This window comes from Peromyscus eremicus, chromosome 12, assembly GCF_949786415.1.
Source record: "Peromyscus eremicus chromosome 12, PerEre_H2_v1, whole genome shotgun sequence".
In the NCBI taxonomy this organism is placed as follows: domain Eukaryota; kingdom Metazoa; phylum Chordata; class Mammalia; order Rodentia; family Cricetidae; genus Peromyscus; species Peromyscus eremicus.
In genome coordinates, this window is record NC_081428.1 from 73,106,859 (window position 1) to 73,133,284 (window position 26,426).

The 26,426-nt window shown below is 41.8% G+C and overlaps 1 protein-coding gene across 1 annotated transcript in view; it reads left to right on the plus strand.

Annotated features, from left to right (window-relative positions):
- Positions 1-21,323, plus strand: part of LOC131922387 (histone H3.v1-like) — a 28,974-nt gene extending 7,651 nt beyond the window's left edge. Inside the window, exons 4-12 of the mRNA XM_059277173.1 lie at positions 2,593-2,663; positions 3,328-3,352; positions 4,728-4,832; positions 7,646-7,716; positions 8,832-8,856; positions 13,438-13,472; positions 14,258-14,282; positions 16,814-16,972; positions 20,947-21,323. Of these exons, the coding sequence (XP_059133156.1) occupies positions 2,593-2,663; positions 3,328-3,352; positions 4,728-4,832; positions 7,646-7,716; positions 8,832-8,856; positions 13,438-13,472; positions 14,258-14,282; positions 16,814-16,972; positions 20,947-21,317 (887 nt within the window). The 3' untranslated portion in view covers positions 21,318-21,323. The remainder of the gene's footprint in view (positions 1-2,592; positions 2,664-3,327; positions 3,353-4,727; positions 4,833-7,645; positions 7,717-8,831; positions 8,857-13,437; positions 13,473-14,257; positions 14,283-16,813; positions 16,973-20,946) is intronic.
- Positions 21,324-26,426: the final 5,103 nt, after the last annotated feature.

Consider the following 26,426-nt stretch of genomic DNA (forward strand, 5'->3'; position numbering starts at 1 on the left):
CTCTGTCACCGTCCCTTCACCTGGTGTAGGCAGGAATAGGTGAGGCAACATCTCTGTTACTTTCTCCCAGACACCTGCAGTGTGATGAACTGAATGTAAACAAGCTCAAGATTGACACGGTTATTGTCAAAACTGTCAAGAGTTAGCACAAAATTTCATACAGTTAACAGCATTTCTGGTGTGACCAAAGGGGATTCGGTCCCTGGAGTAGTGTGTCACACCCTGTGCTTATGGGAAAGAACAGAGACAAGGTCATGGAAGGATGTTTCTGTGTTCTTCCTTTTCAAAGGCATCATGGTAGTCTTGTCAGGTATAATATTCTTGCGTTCATCTCTGTCATTTGAAGGCAGTCTTTCAACACTTAGTGCTCATCAGCATTTATCACTACCAAGTGTCCAAGCCTGTCACTGTGCTTAGTAGCTCTCCATGGAATTTGTGCATAAGGTACTTTCCCTGTTTGTGTGATGAAATACTATGACCCAAACATGCCCAAGGAGGAGTGCTTGTCTTCCCATGATACCATGAGTATGGTGTGCATATTTGCTGAGCAACCGTAGATACAGGAGCCTGAGGGCAACAGAAATAGAGAAAAGGAGTGTTTCTTTATGCTCAGCTCACCGTCTCCTTCTACAGTCATGGATCTCAGTCCCAGGAATAATGCACTAACAGCTGAACCATTTGCTACCTCAGTTAACCTTGTCAAGATAATGCCATGCAGGCATCACCAGAGCCCTGACCTTATCAGTTGACTACTGATATTTGCCATCACAACGCCCACAAACAGTGGTGATCAGTTTGGGGTTTCAATCTATGATAAAGGCAGTCTCTGGTGAGGGACAACCTGCGCCTGGGCATTCAAATATACATTTGAAGCACTTACAAAATGGTCCTGGTGATAAAGAATGAGCAGATCCTGTTCCTGGCTCCCTTGGGACATTGGTAGTTGTGCCTGCTAGGTCCTCTGTGGACTATTTAGTCACTCCGTGTAGGACATCGCAGACTGCTAAGTAGTTAGCAGGTTTCTCTAGCAACACTAGCCTCCTTCTTACCTTAGCAATGTCCTGAAAGTAGAAGCCTCATGTGTGCTGTTAGCTCTAAGCAGTCTATGCTCCTTAACTTATCTGGCATTCTGTGTAATTTGAGTCAAGGAGGGTTATAGGGTGATGTCCTTCTTTGATCCTTTAAATTAATGGATGACATAGGGAGAAAGGATCTGCCCTCTGGGTGATCTTTGATGCTTTTAGAGGCACCCTTGCCTCAGCCTCCAATATGCAGAGACTGAGTTTGTGAGTTTCCCTAAAATACTGCCCATGTTCCTCAGAATAAAGTGTATGGAGAGGAGAGGATCAGCTTTCTATGCACCATAATGTGTGTCTGTTCCTTACGCTGTCAGTACTCGAGTCTCTCACTTTGGCATGGGCTGACTTGTCTCTTCTTTCCTGCAGACATGAGCTTATGCTCTAAGGAGTCTCTCTTCTCTAAGTGGCTTCCCTGTCACTTCTTCAGTAGGCTCACCGCCCAGGCTTATCAGAACTATGTCTGCTCCTCTAGGATTCTCTCATTCTGCAGATTATTTTTGCTCTCTCTCATAGACTATAACTGTAGATTCAGTGTATAGTGCCTGCTTCTGAGCTGTGTGTGACAGAGAAACAGGATTCCTCTTCTAGTCCCTACCTTTCTGTCTCTCTTCTTATGATCTCCTGCCCCTATCCTTCCCCAGCCACTTCTCTTTCATAATTGCCACAGAAGCTTACGTGGTTCCTTCTTTGTGTTACCTTATTGTGGGTTCTCTGTACGGCAACACATCGTCCATGCAATGGGTCCTAAGTCCCAGACATGTCCTTATTCTCAGTCCCGGGTGTTCTAGGTCTTTCTGTAATCACTAAATTTCAGTTTCTCACAAAGCTCATGAGACTGAAAAGTTCCTTGGCAGAGATTAGAAAAGAACCCTTTTAAGAAAAAAATGCCTGGAAAGGCAGTTGAGTCTCTAGTAAAGGTGTGGATCAGATCTGTACTACATGTACATAGGTAAAAGTCTGCAGGTGGCCACCTGAAGCTGAAGAGAGTAGCCATTGCCCTACACTGAAAATCATCTCAGGGCTGATTGTACTCTGTGGTTTTTATCGTAAGATTTGTTTTAGGGGGCCAGTGAGAACTTAGCAGTAAAGGCACTTGCTGTAAAGACTGAGATCAATACTTTGAGCCTGGAACCTACATGGTTGACTGAGAGAACTAGGTACAGAGGTTCACATCTGCTAGAGCACTGCCAGCTGTTGAGCCTCCCAAACAGAATAAGTATAAAAAGAAAATTTTGAATGATTCATTTCATCTTTACACCATATAATAGATTCTTTTACACTGCTTTAGATTACCATTCCCTGCAAACAAAAAAAATCTGCTCCTCATTTCTCTCCAGAGCTACTCTCTGTCTTTATTTGTCTTCCTGGAAGACAGTCCTGCAACAACCCAACCATATTGTTCATTAGTTTTAGTAAGATGTACCAAGTCCATTTGCTTTTACTCACATCAAGCAAAGATCCCTTGTAAATAATACTAAGACCTGTGAGCTGAGAGTCGCTTTCTTTCCCCTAGTATATCCTGAAACTTCTACCAGTGCCAAATCACCACGCATGAAACAAAAACTACCAAAGCGGCTGGTGAAGGTAAGAGGTCTTCCCTTGCCTGAGGTAGAAAGGTTACCTCAGTGGTCCCCTTGTGTTTCAGTGGGTATCACATTTCATTCATTAAACTGATCTGAGTCATCACGGACATTAGAGAGTTTATTTAGGAAGAGGAGGGAATGGAACTGTACCAACTTGGTCTTGATCAAGACAGCACACATCACAATGTGGCACAACTTTGTGTCCTGCTTTATGAGTGATCCCATCAAGGTGGGTGCCTCTAGTTTACACCAGTCCTCATGGTTGAAAGATCCTCTGAACATCCTCAAGCTGGACACACTAAGCTTCCAACTATATACTCAAGTTCTTTGTAAACCATAGTCTAGAAACAGAAAATACCTTAGTGAAACATAAAAGTTTTTATAGATGGTATGTGATACAGGTTTTGCAACCCTCTATAGGCCAGATAGGTTTACCTGATCTGCCACTGAATAAGAAAAAGTATGCCCACTACTAGTTTGTATCACAAAGGACAGAGTCCCAGATCTCTGTGACATCATCGAATAATGTACCCATTAATATAGTCTCTTTGTTACTGCTCTTCTCTGTCCTGATTTCAATCACTCGATGTTAAGGTGAAAAAGGCTTTGTAGACATTACTCAGCATGATCATGGCATTAAATATTTTCTTTCCTATTGATTGCAGATGATGACTAAGAAAAACAGACGTGGTATGTATTATAAGATCACTTTCCTAAGACACACCTTAGGTGGGAATTGTGAAAACATTGGTTGTATTTTGTGTGATACACCACTGTGATGTGAGATACTGAACGATATGAGAATTGCTGTGTTAGATTTTTTTCTTAGTTTCTTTTAAAGGCAAGGGCCACACCAAGTAAGTAATCATGGATATATCTATGGTCCTTGTGTTCAACAGTAATCCTTTGTTATTTGAGGGTATTGTACTTCAATTCTTGTTTAAATCTGTTTTTCCCCCAAAAGTAGGATGGCTTTTTCACAACCCAATTTCCAGTTACAGATATGTAAATTGAAAATCAGAATACAGGTAAACTACAAAAATGTGTTCAAACCTCATCTCAGATATGCAGGGTCAGTTACATGCTTGTGTTCCTTCATAAACGAGTTAAGCAGAACTCAAGAGGTAGTGATGAGGCTCCTTAGCTGTGCATCTTAAGAGCCACTTCCTACCTCATCAAGGGCACAATAATCCCCTTGGAGAGGTCTGCCTTCTTACATCTGCCTGCAGTAAGGCAAATCGATAGGGATCCCAAACACTGCAATGACTGCTGTAGTGGTTAGAAGTCCTAGGAAGTGTCATTCAGCATGCAGCAGACAGTCACTGCTTTGAAAGGTAGAGAAGCACTGTGCTTCATTTAAGATGACAGATTCCCAAAATTAAATAAAGGACATGGGACAGTGGGATGGATATTTCTAAAATGGGTTTTGGATCTGGAGAGATGCATGAACAAATTAGACAATAGAAGCATGGGCCCAAAGAGGAACACAATTTAAGGACAATGTGCACTGAGAACTGCAATCACCAACTGGAGGTTGATGTGTACTACCTCATTCTCTGAGAATACATTGCTTTTGGGGGTGGAGTGCAGGGACTCACAGTTTGTCCTTATCTATACTGGAACTACCTACTTATGTACCATACTGGCCTAGAACTACAGAGCTTCACCTTCTCTGCCTACAGAGAACCGTTATGAAAGTAGTGCACTCCATATCCAGTGGGAATACATCTTTAAATGTATTGGTTGGGTACACTCTGCTCCATGTGTTTTTCCTCTCAGGGTTGGTCAGTCCCCATGATTTGAAGGTGAGCACTCATTAGGTACATGTATTCAGCAGGGAAACACAACACTGTCACACTGCCATGAACTTAGGACTTGCCTACACCTCCAATGCAGTGCATGCAGGAGTGTGCAGTGCACTCAGTGATCCTCCTGAAACACCACCGTGACTCTGATGACGGTGCCTGGAGAAAGGGCATGACATGGAGTGTACTAAAACAGACTGGTTTCCTCTATATTCTGCCATGAAACTGACATAACTGTCTCTGCTGTTAATGCATTCTAGTTTCCAAATTTAAAAGGAAACTCTTTAGGAGAGGCAATGCTTTTCCAAAGGATGTTGAAGTGCCTCAAGTCCAGCGTGGGACTTTACCACCAACTGAAGCAGAAGGTACTGTTGAAATGCATTAATCTCATTGGGTGACATATGGTAGTTGTAAATCATTATTGTATGATAGGAGGGAAAGATGATGACCTTAGCATTACTTTCCTATGTATATAATGTTAACTTGTATAGTTCCTCAGTTGAAATTCAACCACACGATTTAAGAGTGAAATGTAAATTCACCTTTTGCAAACATTGAGTAACAAGAAACAGAGGAAAGGTGAGCTCAATCTTGTCTCTGTCACCGTCCCTTCACCTGGTGTAGGCAGGAATAGGTGAGGCAACGTCTCTGTTACTTTCTCCCAGACACCTGCAGTGTGATGAACTGAATGTAAACAAGCTCAAGATTGACATGGTTATTGTCAAAACTGTCAAGAGTTAGCACAAAATTTCATACAGTTAACAGCATTTCTGGTGTGACCAAAGGGGATTCGGTCCCTGGAGTAGTGTGTCACACCCTGTGCTTATGGGAAAGAACAGAGACAAGGTCATGGAAGGAGGTTTCTGTGTTCTTCCTTTTCAAAGGCATCATGGTAGTCTTGTCAGTATAATATTCTTGCGTTCATCTCTGTCATTTGAAGGCAATCTTTCAACACTTAGTGCTCATCAGCATTTATCACTACCAAGTGTCCAAGCCTGTCACTGTGCTTAGTAGCTCTCCATGGAATTTGTGCATAAGGTACTTTCCCTGTTTGTGTGATGAAATACTATGACCCAAACATGCCCAAGGAGGAGTGCTTGTCTTCCCATGATACCATGAGTATGGTGTGCATATTTGCTGAGCAACCATAGATACAGGAGCCTGAGGGCAACAGAAATAGAGAAAAGGAGTGTTTCTTTATGCTCAGCTCACCGTCTCCTTCTACAGTCATGGATCTCAGTCCCAGGAATAATGCACTAACAGCTGAACCATTTGCTACCTCAGTTAACCTTGTCAAGATAATGCCATACAGGCATCCTCTGGGATCTGGACTCTATGAAGTTGACTACTGATGTTAAAATGACTGGTACATTCATTTTAGGGTTTTAACCTATGGTAAAGCCAATCTCTCTGGTGTGGACAACCTTCTCCTTTGCATTCAAATGTACATATAAATAAAGGGCCTACAAAGTGGTTCTGGTGATGCAGTTCCTGTCCCTGGTTTCCTTGGGACATTTGTAGTAGTACCTCTTTGTTCATTTCTTGACCATTTTGTCTCTCTTTAAAGGACATCCGCAGGGCAAACTTCTAGATAGCTGGTAGGGTTCTCTAGTCTGGCTTCCTTGCAGCACTAGCAATGTCCTGACAATTAAGGATATAATGTATGGCTTTATATTTTTTTAATCTGTGTTCCTCATATTGGCATGCATGTTAGATGTTTGAGTCAAGGAAGGTTAAAGCCTGATGTTTATTTTGGATCCTTTGACTTAATGGATGAGAAAGTGTCTGCACTCTGGTTTGTCCTTAGTGCCAAAGCATTCTTGATTCATCCTCCAAGGCAGAGGCTGGGTTTGAGAGTTCTCCTAAAAGACTGCCCGTGTTCCTCAGGATAATAGAATGGATTCATGGAGATTGGCTATCTCTTGGTACCCATCTGGCCATAGGCTATGTCTGTTCTCTGTGTTTTCAGTACTTGAGTCTCTCACTCTTTGCATGATCTGTCCTGTCACATCTTTTCTGCAACATGAACTTATAATCTAAGGAATCATTTTCCTCAAAGTGCCTTTATTTTAGCTACTTGAGTAGGTTCACAGTCAAGGCTCATCAGAAACATGTCTGCTTCTCCTGGATTTTCTCACTGTACAAGTTGTCTGGTATCAATCATAGGCTAGCCCTGTAGGGTTAATGCACCATGTTTATTGATTGTAAATTCAGACTCCTGCTTCTGAGCCATGTGTGCCAGAGACATGGGATTCCACTTCTAGTCCCCACCTTTCAATCTCCCTTATTCCTCTTGCCCCTATCCTTCTCCAACCACTTCTCCTCTTTCATAATTGTCATGTTGACTCAGGACTATAGGTCTGGCAAGCCATGGAGGCCTATGTGATCCCTTCTACCTGTTACTTTATTATTGATGCTACATACCAGAACACATTGCCCATGCAATGTGGCCTAACCCCCAAGCATGTCCCCAGCCTCAGCTTTTGGTGTCCTGGGCCTTTTTGTATTCATTATATGTCCCTCCCTCACAAAACTCATGAGACTAACAAAGTCACTGGGAGAGAACTGAACAGAACCCTTCTTGGGGACAATATGCCTAGAAAGGCAGTTGAATCTCAGTAGGTCATCGGGCTCAGATCTTCACTACATGTACAAAGGTGTTGTATGATATTTTGTTTGTGTTCTGACAAATAAAGCTTGCCTGGAGATCAGAGGGTGGAGCTAGCCATGAGTTAACCATAGAGGCCAGGCAGTAATAGTTCACACCTTTAATCCTAGCACTTGGGAGGAGGAAGCAGGAAAATCAGGAGTTCAAGGCCACTCTGGGCTACAGGAGATTTACCAGTCTAAAAGAGAAACAGAGCCAGGTGGTGGTGGTACATGCCTTTAATCCCAGCACTAGGGAGGTGGAGACAGGAATATAAGGTGGGTGGAGATAGGATCTCAGTGCCTAATAAACAAAATATTATACAACATAAAAATACATCTTCGTTTTTCTCCAAGTCTTCCCTCTGCCTTAGTTTGCTTTATGGGAAGATAGTCTAGCAGCAGCAGAACCATCTTGTTCAGTAGGTTTAGTCACATGTGCTAAGTCCGTGCACTTTCACCCACATCAAGTAAAGTCCAGTGTAAATAGTAAGCAGTCCCGTGAACTGACAGTCACTTTCTGTCCCCCTAGTGTCCCATGAACCTCCTGATAATACAGTTTCACCAGTTAACCAGCGAAAGTCTACAGTGAGCATGGTCGAGGTAAAAGGGCCTTTTCTTTCTCTGAGGTAGAAAGGTTACCTCGGTGGTCCCCTTATGTTTCAATGGGTATCACATTTGAATTAAGAAACTGATCAGGTACATCATGGGTTGTTGTTTGTTTTTAAAGTGTATTTTGCCTGCATGTGTATATTTGTATCACGTGCGTACTTGGTGCCAAGAAGGGCAGAAGCACCATGTAGGTGCTGGAAATCAAATCCCAATATGAGCATGTATGTCTGTGTGAGGGTATCACAAGCCCTGGAACTGGAGTTGCAGACAGGTGTGAGCTGCCACGTGGGTACTGGGAATTGAACCCAGGTCCTCTGGAAGAGCAGCCAGTGCTCTTAACATCTGAGTCATCTTTCCAGCCCAGTACATCATGTTTTTAAAGATCCTCATGTTGTTGGGCACACTAAGCTCCAGACACATCAAACTTTGGGTCATATGCTCAAATTATTTCTACCATAGTCCCTAGAAACAAAAAATATCTTAGTGAAAAATATAAGTTTTCATGAGATGGCTTTTTGGAGCCCAGTCTGTATGGTGGGATGCCTTGCTCAGCCTTGATGCAGGGTGTGTGGGGGGGTGTTGGTCCTGCCTCAACTGAATGTACCAGGCTTTGTTGACTCCCCATGGAAGGCCTTACCCTTTTGGAGGAGTGGATGAGAGGTAGGGTGGGGGTGGAGGGAGTCGGGGAAAGAAAGGAAAAGGGGAGTGGAAGGAGGGATGGGAGGGAGAACTGTGGTTGGTATGTAAACTGAAAAAAACTGTGAACAAAAAAACCCAACAACATTGAAAGATGAAAAAAATAAATGAAAATACAAGTTTTCATAGATGTTTTGTGATGTAGATTAGGGAACATTCAGTAGAGGCCAGACAGGTTATCCTGATCAGCCCTTGAATCAGAAAAAATTGTAAAAGGTACTAGTCTTTAGCACAAAGTATAGAGTCCCAGATCTTTTGTTACATCATCAAATAAGGAGTCAATTAATATAGTCTCCACTTGACTACACTTTTATATCCTCATTATGTCAACTACGGAAGGATCAAAGATCTTTACAAATATTATTCAACATGATCTAAATGTTAAATATTTTCTTTCCTTTCAATTACAGGTACTATTTAATAAATGCAGACGTGGTATGTACTGTAGAACACTCTCTAAGACACAATTTAGATGAGAATTGTGTAAATACTAGTTGTCTTTTATATGATACACCACTGTGATATAAGCTGCTAACTGATAATGAAAATTATATGTTTTTATTTTTTTTTAAGGAAATGACATCCCAAGTAACAAATCATGACCAGGTGTCTATGGTTGTCATGTTCGACTGTGATTCCTTTAGTTATTTGAAGGATTTGTTCACCAAGTTGTGTCTAAATTTTTTTCCAAAGAAAAATATCCCAACTACCCAACCCAATTTCTAGTTATGAGTTTGTAAATTGAAAAATCAGAATACAGTTTATCTACAAATATGTATTCAAACTTGACCACAGCCATGCATGGTTGGGTTACATGCTTGCGTTCCTTCATAGACGAATAAACCAGAACTCAAGAGGTAGTGATGAGGGTCCTTAGCTGTGCATCTTAAGAGCCACTTCTTACCTCATCAAGGGCACAATAATCCCCTTGGAGAGCTCTGCCTTCTTACATCTGCCTGCAGTAAGGCAAATCGATAGGGATCCCAAACACTGCAATGACTGCTGTAGTGGTTAGAAGTCCTAGGAAGTGTCATTCAGCATGCAGCAGACAGTCACTGCTTTGAAAGTTAGAGAAGCACAGTGCTTCTTTTAAGATGACAGAATCCCAAAATTAAATAAAGGACATGGGAGAGTGGGATGGATAGTTCAAAATGGATTTCTCTTAGATCTGATGTATTCCTGTAAGTTCTGGAGAAAAGCATTAACAGATTATACAACATTGGCATGGGCACAAAGAGTCACAAAATTTAAGGACAGTATGCACTAGGATTTCCAGTCATCATTCGTTTAATGATCTGTGCTGCATCATTATTCCAGCAATACATTTAAATTTTATTTTTTTAATTATTAATATAATTTTATTAATTTTGATATGTTTATGCACTGTATTTTATCTTATTCATACCTCATGACTCTTACTGTTCATAGATCCTCTCCCTTTTTACATTTTCCCAAATTTTATCCTTAAAAATAACTTGCTAGTCCATTTTGTGCTAAACGACACACATCTTGCCACATTCTGTGATTGTCCTTAGTGTTCTGTGTATTTGTGGATTTCTTCTGGGAATAGCAAGTTGTCCCACAGAGATCCAGGACCAGTTTCCACCCCCATAATCTTCCATTTCTGTCTTCTCCAGCCACTTTCTCCTGCTTCTGGAGTGCCATGTGGACTCTGTACTCTGTACCTGGTAATACATCAATGTGTGACAATTCCCTTATACCAGGAATCTTTTTCGTGATGTTTCATATTATAAAACATTTCTCAGAAGAATCCCCAGAATGAGTCTCTATGTGTCGTGTCTTTTATATTCCATAATTTTCTCTCCCTCCTTCTCTAAACTTATCAGTCACAAGAGAAGAGTCTGGAACACAAAACTTCTAGTGGACTACATTTGCAGAAGGACATTTGAATCTTACTAAGTCATCTGGCTCATCCCTTTACCTGATGGGCATAGGTGGAAGGCTGGTGGTGAGCAACTGAGGCACTTGAACGTGTAAAGACAGAGGAGTTAACCAGAGTCAGCTTGGAGCAGTCACATAAGCAGAGTGACACAAGACACAATAAAAAACAACAACAAAAAAAAAAACAACTAAGCGATCCATGCAACTACGTGAGCCAGGCAGTGGTGGTACATGCCTTTAATCCCAGCGCTCAGGAGGCAGAGGCAGGCAGATCTTGTGAGTTTGAGGCCAGCCTGGTCTACAGAGTGTGTTCCAGGAAAGGCGCCAAGCTACACAGAGAAACCCTGTCTCAAAAAAAAAAAAACAAAAAACCCCCAACAAAACAAAAATAAAACCAACTAAGTGAAACCACACACATAGACACACCAAGACACACCCAGGGACACACACACACACACACACACACACACACACACACACACACACACGGAAGAGCATTGTCTGAAATCTTAGGAAGAGTGACAACAGTAAAGTCACTGACATGTGATGGTCATTTGGACCAAACACCTGAAGCTGTGACTCCAATTAGTGGAATATCTGCTCGAATTTACCTGCATCTATATACTGGTGGCAGCCTCATGTTCACAGGCCCTCATTTTGCATGGAAAGGATCACCTCTGAGAATTCCTAGCCTTTGTGCCTTATCTAAGAGAAGTCTCATGTCTTTGGTCTTCACCTTGCCAAAAATGCACAACTTCTAATCATTATTTAGGAGTTTTGGTAAGTTTAAAGGGCTTGCAGATATATATGTATATATGTTTATATATATATTTCACAAAGCAGAAGTGTTATAAAGACCAGAAAACCATGTTCATAAACACATGTAGATTATCCATTGTGCATTATTCTTCCATAAAATATGCACCACATATGATGAATTATTGCAATTTATCTCATTATTCATACTTACCAAGATTGCATCATTTTTACCTTTGAGAGATAATGTCATGGGACATGAACATTCACTTTTAAATAGTTGTTTAAAGTTAAATACGTGGTGTACAGATGCTCAGAAGGTGATTAGACTGTGCACACACATCGGTACCCTGTTTTGTTTTTTAATTTTTTTAAATCTTATTTTATGATTTAATTTAATTTTGCATATCAGCCACGGATTCCCTTGTCCTCCCCCCGCCAGCCCCCCCCCCGCCTTCCCTCCAGCCCCCCCCTCCATTCCCATCTCCTCCCAGGCTGAGCTAAGTGTCCCTGCATAAGCCCCAGGTTCCAGACAGCCAGCTCATGCACTGAGGACAGGTCCTGGTCCCACTGCCTGGATGCCTCCCAAACAGATCAAGCTAATCAACTGTCTCACTTATCCAGAGGGCCTGATCCAGTTGGGGGCTCCTCAGCTATTGGTTCATAGTTCTTGTGTTTCCATTCATTTGGCTATTTGTCCCTGTGCTTTTTCCAACCTTGGTCTGAACAATTCTCGCTCATACAAACCCTCCTCTTTCTCGCCAATTGGACTCCTAGAGCTCCACCTGGGGCCTGGCTGTGGATCTCTGCATCCATTTCCCTCAGTCATTGGATGAGGTTTCTAGCACAACAATTAGGGTGTTTGGCCATCAGATCACCAGAGTAGGTCAGTTCAGGCTGTCTCTCGACCATTGCCAGTAGTCTATCGTGGAGGTATCTTTGTGGATTTCTGTGGGCCTCTCTAGCACTTTGCTTCTTCCTATTCTCATGTGGTCTTCATTTATCATGGTCTCTTATTCCTTGTTCTCCCTCTCTGTTCTTGATCTAGCTGAGGTCTCCCACTCCCCTAAGCTCTCTTTCCCTCGACCCTTGCCCTTCATTACCCCCACTCACGTCCAGGTTGTTCATGTAGATCTCATCCATTTCTCTGTCATTGGGCGATCCCTGTGTCTTTCTTGGGGTCCTGTTTTCTAGGTAGCCTCCCTGGAGTTGTGAGCAGCAGTCTAGTCATCTTTGTTTTACATCTAGTATCTTCCTATGAGTGAGTACATACCATGTTTGTCTTTCTGAGTCTGGGTTACCTCACTCAGGATGATTTAATCTCCAGTGCACATATAAAAAAGGTCAGACAATTCTATGCACACCCCTAACCCCAGCGTATTCAGGGGCAGAGAAGGAGGATTCTGGGTCTTGCTGACTATTAGTCTGGGTTTAGCTTCAATGAAAAACCTTGATTGAAGGAAGGAAGACAAAAGTGAAAGACCAGGATTGTTATAATTTACATTTTTAATTCTTTGAGAATTTAATGTGACTACTGTGTTTACATCATTCTATTCCACCTTCTCCTCAATCCAACTCATCCCAAGTCCCCCCTTCAAATATATGAGTTCTTCTCTGATAACTATTATACTTACGTAAACAGATGAGTTCATTTAATGATGCTCTTATATATACCTATGTGTGCTCTTGTATGTTTAGTGCAGTTAGTTCAGGATTAGATAACTTATGAGGAGGCTTACCTCTGGAGAAAATTCATCTCTCTGCAACCTCTCTGTAGCTCCTGGTCTAGGGTACCATATCAGTAGGAGCTGTCATGATGCAGGTCCTATTTGGGGAACTTTGTTGAGATTTCATGGGCTATATCATCCCTGCCATGTCTCGAAGACACTATCTAGCAGCATGTGTCCTGTCCCTGTCCCTCCGGTTCTTATAGTCTTTCCAATCCTCTACCAAAATGTTCCCTGAGCCTTAGGTATAGGGGTTATCTTATGCATCTACAATTTGGGATCCCACAATTTGTCTTCTGACCTCTACATGCAAACTAAAGCACACCAGTGGTCACTCCAAAGAGAATACTTGTGAAGATTTGTACTTAATCTTCAATTGGATAGATTATTTTATGTTGCTTTAGATCCCCCACTGTCTGGAAATACAACAATTCTGTTACTCATATCTCTCCAGGCCTTTTTCTGTTTTAATTTCCTTCAAGGGAAGACAGTTCAGCAGCTGCCCAACCATCCTGTTCAGTAGGTCTAGTCACATTTACTAAGTCCATGCACTTTTAGCCACATCAAGCAAGAATGCTGCATAAGTAGTAAGCAGGACCATGAGCTGACAGTCACTTTCTGTCCCCTTTAGTGTCACCTGAAGAGACACAAGTGAAGGTGGAGAAGGTAAGGGGACCTTTCTTTTCTCTAAGATAGAAAGGTTATTCTAGTGATCTTACGTTTCAGTGGATATCCCATTGAACAACGAAACTGAGCAGGGCATCATGAGTTAATTTAGGAAGAGGACAAAGTGGAATTGCACCATCTTGGTCCAGACTGAATCAAATCTTCCAGTGTCAAGTGTCACAGTCTGTATGAGGGGGCCTTTTCTTCTGGAGAAAAAAAGCTCCTCTTTAGATAAATGTGTGTAATATTGACTCAGAAATTAACAGGCATATTGTCTATTAAGATGTGTGTTTTTCCTTAAGGGACCTCTCCCAGCCTGTCATCTAGATAGAGTTTGGATTGTTCCCCAAAAATCTATGTGGTGGGAAGCTTCATGCATCCAATAATTGAATATTTAGGGTATAATACATTTAAAATATGTGCATTCATGCAAATAATTGGAGGCCCCCTCATAGAAGGAATTAATCTCCCAGGGCAGGTTGTTAAGTTGGTCTGCCATGCTGGGATGTAGCTTAGGGAGCCCTCAATGAAGGCCAAACAGAAGAGGTGCTCTGCTCTCACTTTGAGTCAGCATTAGTGTGTGATGTATTAGTTTTTGTCACAAAGTACGTAGCCCTGGTTTTCTGTGACATCATCACATAATGTATGAATACAGTCTTTTTTTTTTAATGTCTTTTTCCTATCCTGCTTTACACTATGCTGTGTCATAGGGTGAACCAAAGAGCTATGCAAACAGACTCTGTATGACATGAATCTCAAAGTGTTTTCTTTCCTTTCAATTACAGGTGGAGAGTAGAAGTTTTAATTGTTGTATGTATTATGGAATCTCTCAAAACACATTTTAGAATTGTTTAAATGCTGGCCATCTTTTCTCTGACACAACAATGTGATATAAGACTCCTATTGGGAGTTTAAGTGGGGGGAAAGGCAATGCCCTAAGTAATGAGTCCTACCCATGTGTCTACAGTCACTGCTTTCAGTTCTGATGCCTCTAGTTATTTTGGCATTTTGTGTACCAGGCAGGGTTTAAATAGATTTTTTTCCCAATACAGTTATCCCTATGACAGAGTCCACTTTCCAGTGACAAATTTGTCAATTCAAAAAACAAGATACACATTTTACCTTAAAAAAAAAGTGTTCAAAGTTCACCATACAGATGTGTGAGACTTGGTTTTGTTTTGGGTTTTTTTGTGCATCTCTCTGGAGAATGATAGGGATAGGTCATCAGTCTTTCCAGTGATAGAGCTCAGGAAGTACTTTTTATTTTGTCAAGGGCTCAGGAATACCTATGTGAGAGACCCAGATTCCCAGCATCTGCCTGCAATAACCCAGCCCTAGGTAAACACCAGACAATGATGAGCACCAAGTGGGCAGAAAGCCGGGCAGTGCTCTTTAGCTGCCTGCAGACACTCATAAGTATGATAGATGGAAAGTCCATATGTTTGGTCAGATCAGAGCATTTGACTATAGGAGACACTGCACTGAAAAATAGGTCGGATATGTGTGATAACTGGATTTATGGTAGAGATGGCTCATTCCAATAAGAACTATTGTAAAAGCTTAACAGATTAGACAACATTAACATGAGCCCAAAGAGCCACACAATTTATGGGCAATGTCCACTAAGACCTCCAGTCATCCCTTCATTTTTGAGCTGCACTGGGTCATTCTTGGCTACATATCCGTCTTTAAAGGTGAGCTCCAGTTTGTGTTCCAGTATTGCTTCTATCACTGGTGGTCAGTCTCCCTGCTGCCTGCTATGTCGGAGCACTCAGTGGAATGATATAAGCAGCAGTGAGTTACACAGTCAGAGTATGGCTGGGTATCATCATTTTGAAGATGCTGGCTGTGTTAGAGTACCCTCACAGCCAGATTTGTCAAAGAAGGTCAATGGGCAGGAATGTAAAGACCAGTTCGCTTTAGTGTGCGTCTACCATGTGCAAAGCCCTGGATTTGATCCCAATGACTGTATAATATGTGCCCATTGTGGCACACTTCTATAAACCCAATTCTTCAGAGATAGAGTGAGGAGAACCATAAGTTGAAACTCATCCTTTTATACATAGGGATTTTCAGCCTGATCTTTCATTAGAGGTATTTCTATAGGTTTAAAATAATGGTTAGGGAGTGAGCTTGACTCATTTCCCCCCTTAGAGTCTGTGGATAGAAGAGTGTGTAGAAATTAGACTTTGATGAGTCGAGCAGAGCAGGTATGGTGCACACTTGGTGCTAATATAGACTCTGCCCTTCTAGCTACATTTTTCTGGGTTGTCCGTAGAGTGGCTGAGAATATTTGTCATCTAGAAAGCCATGTGCATACTTACCACCCAAATACCAGACTGCTTTTCTTACCTGGTCATGTTGAAGACATCAAGGAAGGCTTGGCCAATTGAAGGGAAGTTTCATTTTTGTCAAACCATCGTGCAATAACATGATATAGAATGATTTGGACTCTGAGTATTTCTAAGGAATATGCTCGAATCTATAATCTCTCAGTGTGGTTCCCTGGCAATCAAAATTAGTCAGTGGGAGGGATATGACAGGTTGAAGATGCAGGAGAAGGGTCACATATTGGTACTAAGCCAGTGCCCTCTACTCCAGTTTTGAGTCAGGGATTGGAAGGTAAAGAATATCTCTCTCAGGCTGCTTCTGTCGGGTGTGGTCACAGTGACAGAAGTGTAACTAATGTGGTACCTGAAGGTGAAAAGATGGGAGTGCACACAGTTTTTACTTCTCAGTCATCAAAGGCAATGCCATATGTTCTCTGTGAGCTACAAGTACCATAGGTAAATAAAGAGTGAAAGTCAGCAACAGCCACCTTTCCATGTTGGATGCAATGGATCACTCTAAATTCAGTCACTAGCTTCTAGCTGAATTCCTCTGGTATTTAACAAACCTCATCAGAGTACTTCTGCTGTACATGTGCCTTTCCTTATGATTTACCGTTTGTAGTTCCCTTTTAGACTAGAAAGTATCATGAGAAGTCCTTCTGAAACTTCCAGTGTTTGGAGAAAAGCATGGAAGAAAGGGGAATCGTATGAACAACAGTGTATTCATGCGATTGTCAGAAGGAAGAGCTCCCATCTGGCACCAAACCCATATAACACATTCAGTCCTGCTGCTCCTTCTCTATTGCACCAGCCACGTAAATGCAGACAGTACTTATAGTGTCTTTATACTGCTTAATCACAAAATGTGGTGATTTTCCACAAACAACACTCTGACACTGATGACTAGCTGGAACGGGAAATTAGACCATATTTATAAACACACAGCCACGATTAGTTTTCTGGTTTTCTGCCGTAAACTAACATAACTCTCCGTTGTGACTACATTCCCAGTTACTTCAATCTTTAAAAGATTTTTTAAGAAGTCTGTCATCCCTGAAGTTATTGAAGAACCTCCAGCTGCTCCAGCTGCTCCAGCTGCTCCAGCTGCTCCAGCTGCTCCAGCTGATGTTGTGCATACATCTGAAGAAATACTACAAACCCAAAGGAAAGGTACTGTACATATTGAGGCTTTGCTTCCATTATATGTAGTAGTCAGTTATCCTCTGTGCCATATGTAAAACTGAACAAATTTACTGGAACTTTCACTATCTGAAATATAGCAGTGTATCCATCTCATCCCTAGAAATACAACCATAGAATTTTAAGATGTATTTAAAACAATTAAATAAAAATAAAAGTCACTTTGGCTCTCGCTGAATAACATGAACTAGAGGAAAGCTGGAGCACATGTATAAGTTGATAAAGCTTCACCTGATGTGGGCAGGAACAGGTGAGTCACTCTATCTGCTACTTAATCCACATGTGGGTGACACAGATGTTTTAGATCTAAAGAATCCCCAAAGTACAAGTGAAATTTGAAATATGTAACAGTCTTCTTGGCCAGGTTCAATGGGAAAGGGTCCCAGTAGTGGCCATGTCACACCCTGTGCTTGGGAGTGTGAGAGAGCAGGAAAGAGATCTGTAAGTACAAGGAAAATGGGAGGTTCCTGTGCTTTTCCTCTTTCGGAAGCAAATGATCCATTTTATAATTCCATAAAATATATACAAACTATCAAAGAATCACAACATGTCCTCTGAAAAAGACAGATGATCTTTACCTCAGCCTTCTTTTCAGGCTATCAAATGTTTACATGGCAAGCCATGGCATCTGGCATAATTCTCTGTTTGAAGCAATTCCAATTATACATTTTTGTTTGACTATTTGTGTATATATTTAATCTTATAATTTTCCATTTAGCCTTTTCAAACATCCTCAGTGTGTCCCTCCTTGGTTCTACTCTGCCATCCCTTTCCCCACTCAGATCTCCCTCCCTTTACTCCTCCCTTTCCCTTCATGTCACCTGTGTTCTCCCATGACCCCCTTAATATCTTCCTTCCTCCTTACCAATTAATGTTCCCTTTCTAGTCTCCTGAACTCTATAGATTCTCCAAGTTAGTATCTAAATCTTAAGTTTCACACTACGATCAGATGAATATTATGATAACGTCCTTTTAAAGCTACCAATTAGAAACTTTGAGTTTTAGTAGCACATTTCCATATATTTCATGTTTTCAAACATACCTTATGGTTTTTTTTTGTTAATCAGACATTGCTATAAAATGGTTTTGACTACCTTGAAATTGATTATTGCTCCTGTGTGTTTTAAATCTTCAGTTTCTTTAGTGACTTTGTGAATGAATTGTTTACAGTGATTATTCTCTTCCTCATGTGTTTCTGGGGTTTTTCTGTAATAGTGAATTAGTGATTGGAGTGAGTTTTAACTGCATACAACCAGCAAGTATCCTGTCTTTGTCATGGGATTCTACTGGTCTGTGGGAGACAGCTTCAATACACTGGAGGGTACAGAATTCTTAGTTTAACCTTCCTATGTGAACAGAACTTCAGTGTCAATGGGAAAATAAAGCCTCATGTCTTGATTGTTCAGAACCACGTGTGTGTGTGTGTGTGTGTGTGTGTGTGTGTGTGTGTGTGTGTGTACATTGTCCTCCATTTGTGTGAATCTTGGATTAACCAAAAGAATGTAGGAAGTGTGTAAATTATCTCCATGATACTCATTTTATTGCGATTTCATTTTATGGAATGTTTGCCCCAGAATATACCTATTACCACAGGAAACCACTGGAAAAACATGGTCTGCCAATGCTTTTAGCAGATGATTTGGGAAAGTGCTTTCTACTCCAAAGAGAAAAATTACATAGCTCTATTAGTCTACTCTAAAAATAGTATCTATTCCAGAGAAAAGCTGTGCTGCTCCAACACAACAGCATTTAAGGTTTTCCTGTCCCTGGGATGTGACTGCCCCTTTGTGGTTCATGCACTGAACTAGGGAGTGGAGCATGGTGCCACTAGAGGTTAAAATGCTACATGGTTCATTGAATTATCTCCTGGATTGCTGTGAGCCTTGTTTTGTTTCCAGCATTCTGAGGTACCCAGATGTGCAGCAGAGGGGACACGTTATCATGGTCTTTATTTTCTCTTGTTCACCAATACCACTTCATAAACCATATTCCTTTTGGTACCCTGGAGAGCGTGTACTAGATGGCAACTTAGCATAAATTAAAACTCACATTGTTTCTTGGTTTTAGAAGACCATCCGTCTGGTCTTCAAGTGATTGATAGGAGTAATGGGAAGCTTGTACCATTGGAGGATGATCTTACTGTCTTCTATTCCCATCAGCACACTGCAAGTGTTCCATTTTCCATTTCTTCCCTGCTTCTCGTTGACTCAGTGTCTTCAATGAGGATGCTCCAGCAGCCACTTGGTCTAGCCTTGAGAGCATAGCCATACATATAAGCCTGTTGTGTAAGCTAAGCAGATATTACTAGTTCATCATGGATACACAAAATCCCAGGAATTAAAGTGCATGGCCACTTGTATTTTATCTCTTGAGTCCTCTCTGACTTATCCTCTGTATGTCTGAACCTCAGTTTCCTGCCCTGTCTCATCAGATCACCTTGCCATGTCTTCATGTGTGTTCTGTACTCTAAGCAGTCTGGAACTGATACAGCTTCATGCTTAGTATAGTTCTCACCTGTCTCCACTGGTCTAGAGTATGAATCAAAGGAGAGTATATTCCCCCAATGTCTTTTATGGAACCCCTGCAGTAGGGTGAGGGTTTTTCTTCATTGCAAAGTATGTCTGCCTGCCCTGTATTCTTCTACTTCTGATGCATTGATTCTGCATTGTGTAAACTCAGGGACTCCTCTTTCTAATCAATGTGTCCACAGCAAAAAAGGAGCCCACTTCACTGGCCACATCATTTGACCACTCTTCTGTCCTTTACCCAGAGCCTTCTGCACCCTCCTCCCTATTTCCTGAGTGGAATGGGGACTCTTCTCTTTATGCCTAGTAATCCATGAAATTGTGTCCCTGCTGCCTTATTCCTGATTCTGCATACTGAGTTGATTGGCCCACCTGATCGGACCTAACCATCCATCATGGATCCCTGGATTCATTCCTGTTTTATGCATGTGTACCCAGTTGTCTTCCCCTTCCCTTGAAATGTGGCCTCAACTGAGTCCTTTACAGAGTTTATGGGACAACCAAAATCCCAATAGGAAGTGTATACAATGGGACATTGCTTAGGGACATGCCCAGATAGATACAATTGAGTCTTAACAGGTCATCTGGTCACACCATTACTTGTGGAAAAGAGGTGAAGTGCTGTTCTTGCCTAGCTGAGGAAAGCAGGGGAGCTGAACAGGGTGGGAACAGGGATGCTAAGCACAGCACAGTTAGCAAGCAAAGCTTTGTTTCTGATGTGAAAGGAGACCCAAGGGAAACATCCAAAAGTTACAAACAACAGAACAACAGCCAATAGAAAATTGTCCCAAACAATGTTGTTAGCATGGATGGTGGCACCTGTGGGAGCAGTCACTCACCTAGGATGGTCAACTTGGTCCCTGCAAGAAATACCCAGCAATGTCCCAGAGCTTTGTTGTGGTGGTATTGTGTTCCCCAAAATATCGTGTACCCTAATAAACTTATCTGGGGTCGGAGAACAAAAAAGCCACTAGACACTTAGGATAGGTAGTGGTAGCACACGCCTTTAATCCTAGCATTCCAGAGGCAGAAATCCATCTGTTCAAGGATACAGCCAAGCATGGTGACTCACACCTTTAATCCCAGAAAGCAAGCCTTTAATCCCAGGGAGTGATGGAAGATAGCAGAAAGGTATATAAGGCGTGAGGACCAGAAACTAGAAGCATTTGGCTGGTTAAGCTTTTAGGTTTTGAGCAGCACAATTCAGCTGAGAGCCATTCAGATATGAGGACACAAGGGCAGCTGAGAAGTTGGCCAGGTGAGGTTAGCTGTGGCCTGTTCTGTATCTCTGATCTTCCAGCTTCACCCCAATACCTGGCTCACAGGTTTGATTTTATTAATAAGACTCTTTAAGATTCCTGCTACACTTTGTGCCATGACTCCTTCCCTATTTTGAACCTATTCCTACTCTATCCCTAGACATAAATGTACTGTACCAAGGCCCACCTCAATCTTCAGATGAAGATATGCTTGAAGAGGAGGAGGAGGAGGAGGAGGAGGAGGAGACGGTGGAGGAGGCGGCGATGGCGGAGGAGGTGGAGGCAGAGGAAGAAGAATTGGAGGAGGTGGTAGAGTTTGAGGCACCAGGGGAAGAGGCAGAGAAGGAGGAAGAAGAGGAGGAGGAGGAGGAGACGGTGGAGGAGGCGGCAGCGGCGGAGGAGGAGGCAGAGGCAGAGGAAGAAGAGTTGGAGGAGGTGGTAGAGTTGAAGGCAGCAGGGGAAGAGGCAGAGAAAGAGGAAGAAGAGGAGGAGGAGGAGGAGGAGGAGGGGATGGAAACCTACTACCTATAAAAATATAATGCCTATAATCATGTATAAATTTTTTTTTGTTTTTATTTCTATGTCTCTGAGTATGCCCACTGGAGTCACCCCTCCAGGGTGTGAAATTCCCTGGAGCTGTTGTGATAGACAGTTGTGACCCATCCATCCTATGTAGCTACTTAGAACTGAGCTCCAGTTCTCTGTAAGAGTAGCAAGCACACTTAGCTACTGAGCCATCTTTCTAGTACTCAAATCTCTATCTTGAAGGCACATTTGATATTTTGATAGTATCCATCCACAGATACAGATAGGTTTAAAAGCACTCCCTCAGAATACCTCTAACACCTAAGACAGGAGGTGTGGATGTCTCCAAGAGAAGTATATCATCCCTAAACATCCCCTTGTAGTACACCCGGGTCCTGGAGGTCAACATAGGCAAAGTTCCTCTGGAGACACCTCAGAACCTCACTGGGTAGCTGGGGAACCTAAGATAGCAAATTTCAATGGTGCTCCTTCAGAGGCTGGGCTTGTTCCCTGGGGTGCCCTCCAGATCTCCAGTCCTTAGGTAAAAGTGACAAAGGCCCTCCCCCTGCCACATGACTGAGGGGACCTGCTTCAGTGGCTTCAGGCTTTGAATATGGCCCACCAGACCAAAGCCCTTCCTTGAAGGGTCCTGTGTACCCTCAACAGGTCCTAGACACTGTGGGGTTGGGTGCCCACTGAGAGGTCGTCCTCACTGGCTGAGCCAAGCAAGTGTGGTGAGAGCTAATCCAGTTGCCTTCGAGAAACTCATGTCTAGGGCCAAAGATCACATGGGCTACCTGTATGATGCCTCTGAAAGAAGCCCAGGGATTAGCAAAGAAACCCAGTGTTGTAGCACAAATTCTAATTGATCTTAATAATAATAATAATAATAATAATAATAATAATAATAATAATAACCCAGAGTCAGATGTCATGGTGAAAGCTGAAAGATAAGAGAAGCAGAGCAGCAAGCCACTAGAGTTCTTACCTCTACAAAATCATCAGACTGAAAGGGGACTGGGTTCCTGTCTCCTCCCACCTTACATTCTTCTCTCTACCCAGCCATATCACTTCCTGTCTTCACCTCCCTAGTGCTAGGATTAAAGGCGTGAGATCCCAAAAGCTGACATCAAAGGTGTATGTCACCACTGACTGGCCTCTGTGGCTAACTAGTGGCTGGCTTTGCCCTCTGATCTTTAGGCAAGCTTTGTTAGAGCATACACAAAACATCATCACACAGTGTGCTAAAGGAAGCAGATTCTGAGTACATAGCTGACTGCTTAGGTTCATGGCCTGGAATTTGGACATCCAGAATCCACCCAGGAAGAGGTTTAGCCCAGTTTTACAATACCTAGAAAACTACAAGTTCCAGCATAGTCAAATGCTGCTGTTAGGGCAAGTTGTCTTCTTCACAGAAGTCTTTTCTTATAGAAGCTCAACTTAAGATTGCAGCCTGGCCCCAAGAGATCACAAAACTCTCAACATACTGACTGATCTGGAAGCTCACACAGTTGTCCACACCTGTTCAGGTAAGAAGGTAAATCAGGATGTACTCTGTTCTCAGAGCCAGAAGAAGAGAGCAGGCCCAAAGACCCATGAACTGACACTAGGGAGGCTGGGATGATTTGTGCATAGATCTCATGACTGGCAAGGCTCAGAATGACTTTGAGCTCATCATCTATGTCACTGAGTGAGAGACTTGAGACATAGGTAAGACTTTCCTCATGCATCTTCTACACCATGGTGCCTTTGCCATTGATCATCAACCTCTGGGAAGGTGGCCTTGGAGGTAAAGCTTTTTACTAGGTCAGCAATCTGGATTACACAGAAGAGAGCCAAGAGTGTTTGGCATGGACATCATATTTATCATCTTCAGAGCCTGATAAGGAGCAGACTCAATCCCTCTTCCCCAATCCATTGTCTAAAAGGTCTGTCTAAAAGGATGGGAGTATATTGGTCAGGTGGTTTGAAAAATATGAATTGGCAAATCTTCACTTCTGCTCCACCAGATTCAGTCCACCCAGTCTCACCCCCAACTCTGTTGCAGAACACCTGCTACAGTCTCCCCTTCTTCTCTGACCCCATCTCCAGTGGGCCACAAAGATCTTTTCCTACAACCTTCCTTCCCCCAACTCATCCCATCATTTCAAGCTCCAGTACCACCAGCAGGCATTCATTTGAAAAACAGTCCAGGTGAACAGTCCAGGGAAACAGCCCTGCAACCATACCACTGTAGACAGACTTTTCTTTCCTGCCCACCAGATCCCAAATACCTGACATGGAGACTTAATATAAATTATGCATGATTGGTTGATAGCTCAGGCTTATTACCAACTAATTCTTACAAACTTAAATATACCCATTTTTATTAATCTATGTATTGCCACATGGCTCATGACTTTACCTGTCCTCCAGTATGTCTTCTTCCCTCTGTATTTCCCGGAGACCTCTCAGACCCTGCTCTCCTTCCCAACATTTTCTCTGCACTGAAAATTCTGCCTCGCTATGGATCAATCAGCTTTTTACTTACCACGAGAGCAATACATATTTACAGTGTAGAAAGATTATTCCATGGCATACCAAAACAGGCCCTGAATATTCCAATTTAGCTGAAAGCACTAGAAAAAAGATCTTAAAACAGTCTGTATGAAGATGATAGAGGTCCTTAAAGAGGAAATTAATGAATCCCTTGAAGTCCAGGAAAACAAACAGTGGGAGGAAATGAATAAGTTCCTTAAATACAGGAAAAGACAAGTGGAGGAAGAAAATGAATAAGGCAATTCAAGACCTGAAAATGAAAATAGAATCGACAACAACAACAACAAACCAAACAGGGAATTTTGTAAATGAAAAACTTAGAAATTTGAAAAGAAACCACAGAGGCAGGCTTCACTGACAGAATACAAGAGAGGATGAGAAAATATCAGGTGTTGAAGGTATGATAGAAGAAATTGATACATCAGTCAAAGAAAATGGTAATTCTAAAAAACTGCTGACAAAATATCCAGGAAAGATGGGACACTATGAAAAGACTAAATCTAAGAATAATAGGAATAGAGGAAGGAGAAGAAACCTAGCTCAAATGCCCAGAAAATATTTTCAACCAAACCATAGAATAAAATTTTCCTAACCTAAAAAAGGAGATGTGAATAAAAGGTACAAGAAGCATACAGAGCACTAAACAGGTGGAACCAGAAAAGAAAGTCCCTCTCAGCACATAATAATCAGAATACTAAATATATAGAACAATAAAAAAAATGTTAAAAGCTACAAGGGAAAAAGACGAAGTAACATAAAGGCAGACCAATTAGAATTATACCTGACTTTTTCATGGACACTCTAATAAAAGCCAGAAGAGCCTGAACAGATGTTCTACAGGCTCTGAGAGACCACAGATACCAGCCCAGACTACTATACCCAGCAAAACTTTCAATCACCATAGATGGAGAAAATAAGATATTCCATAATAAAGCTGTGGTGGTTTGAAAGAGAATGGCCCCAAAGGGATTGGCACTATAAGGAGATGTGACCTTGGTGGAGTAGGTGTGGTCATGTTGGAGGAAGTATGTCACTGTAGAGGCAGGGTTTGAGGCCTCATATATGCTCAAGATATCACCCAGTGTTTCAGATCACTTTCTGTTGCTTGCAAGATGTAAATTCTCAGCTACTTCTCCAGTACCATGTCTGCCTGCATTCTGCCATGATGATAATGGACTAAACCTCTGAAAATGTAAGCAAGTCATCTCAATTAAACGTTTTCCTTTATAAGAGTTTCTGGGTCATGGTGTCTTTTCATAGCAATAGAAACCCTAAATAAGACAAAAGCCAAATTTAATCAGTATTTATCTACAAATTTAGCTCTACAGAAGATGCTAGAAGGAAAATGGCAACCTAAGGAGGTTAACTACAACCATGAAAACATAGGGAATAATCTCATACCAGCAAGACGAAAAGAAGGTAAAACACACATACACACACAAACACACCACCACCACCACCACCAACAACAACACAATAACAACAACAACACAACAGGAATCAACAATCATTGGTCAATGATATCTCAATAGCTGTGATCTCAACTGCCCAATAAAGGACACAGACATCAATAGAATGGATATGAAAACAGGATCTATCCTGTTGCATTCAAGAAACACACCTCAAAACCAAGAACAGACATTCCTTCTGAGTAAAGATTTGAAAAAAGATATTCCAACAAATGAACCTAAGAAGCAAGGTGGTGCAGCCATTTTACTATCTAACAAAACAGACTTCAAACCAAAACTAATCAGAAGAGATGGGAAAGGACACTACATACCCATCAAAGGAAGACTCCACCAAGATAACATTTCAGTTCTTAACAACTATGCCCCAAACACAAGGGCACCAAAGTTTGTAAAAAGCAACACTACTACAGCTTTTATATTACATATTGACCCTCATGTGGTGACAGTGTGTAACTTCAATACCCCACTCTCACCAATATGCAGGTCATTCAAACAAAAACTAAACAGGGAAATACTTGAGCTAACAAATGCTATAAACTAAATAGACCAAACATGCTTATAGAATACTTCACCCAAACTAAAAAGAATATACTTTCTCTGCACCTCATTGAACTTTCTCCAAAACTGACCACATGCTTGGACACAAAGCAAGTCTCAACAGATACACAAAAATTGAAATAACTCACTGCATCCTATTAAGCCACCACAGAATAGAGGTTGATATCAACAGAAAGCTTACAAACTCATGGAAACCGAACAACTCTACCAAATGAAAAATGGGTCAAGACAGAAATAAAGAAATTAAAGACTATATTAGAGTTTCTATTGCTGTAAAGAGACACCATGACCATGACAACTCTTTTTAAATAAAAACATTTAATTGGGGATGGTTTACAGTTCAGAGGTTTAGTTGATTATCATCATGGCAGTAAGCATGGTGGCACACAGGCAGACATGGTATTAGAGAGGTAACAGTTCTACACGTGGTTTGGCAGGCAGCAGAAAGAGAGACAGACACTGGGCTTGGCTTGTACTTCTGAAACCTCAAAGCCCAGTGGAATACTTCTTCCAAAAGGGCCATACCAGGCCAAATCAATATATAATGTCA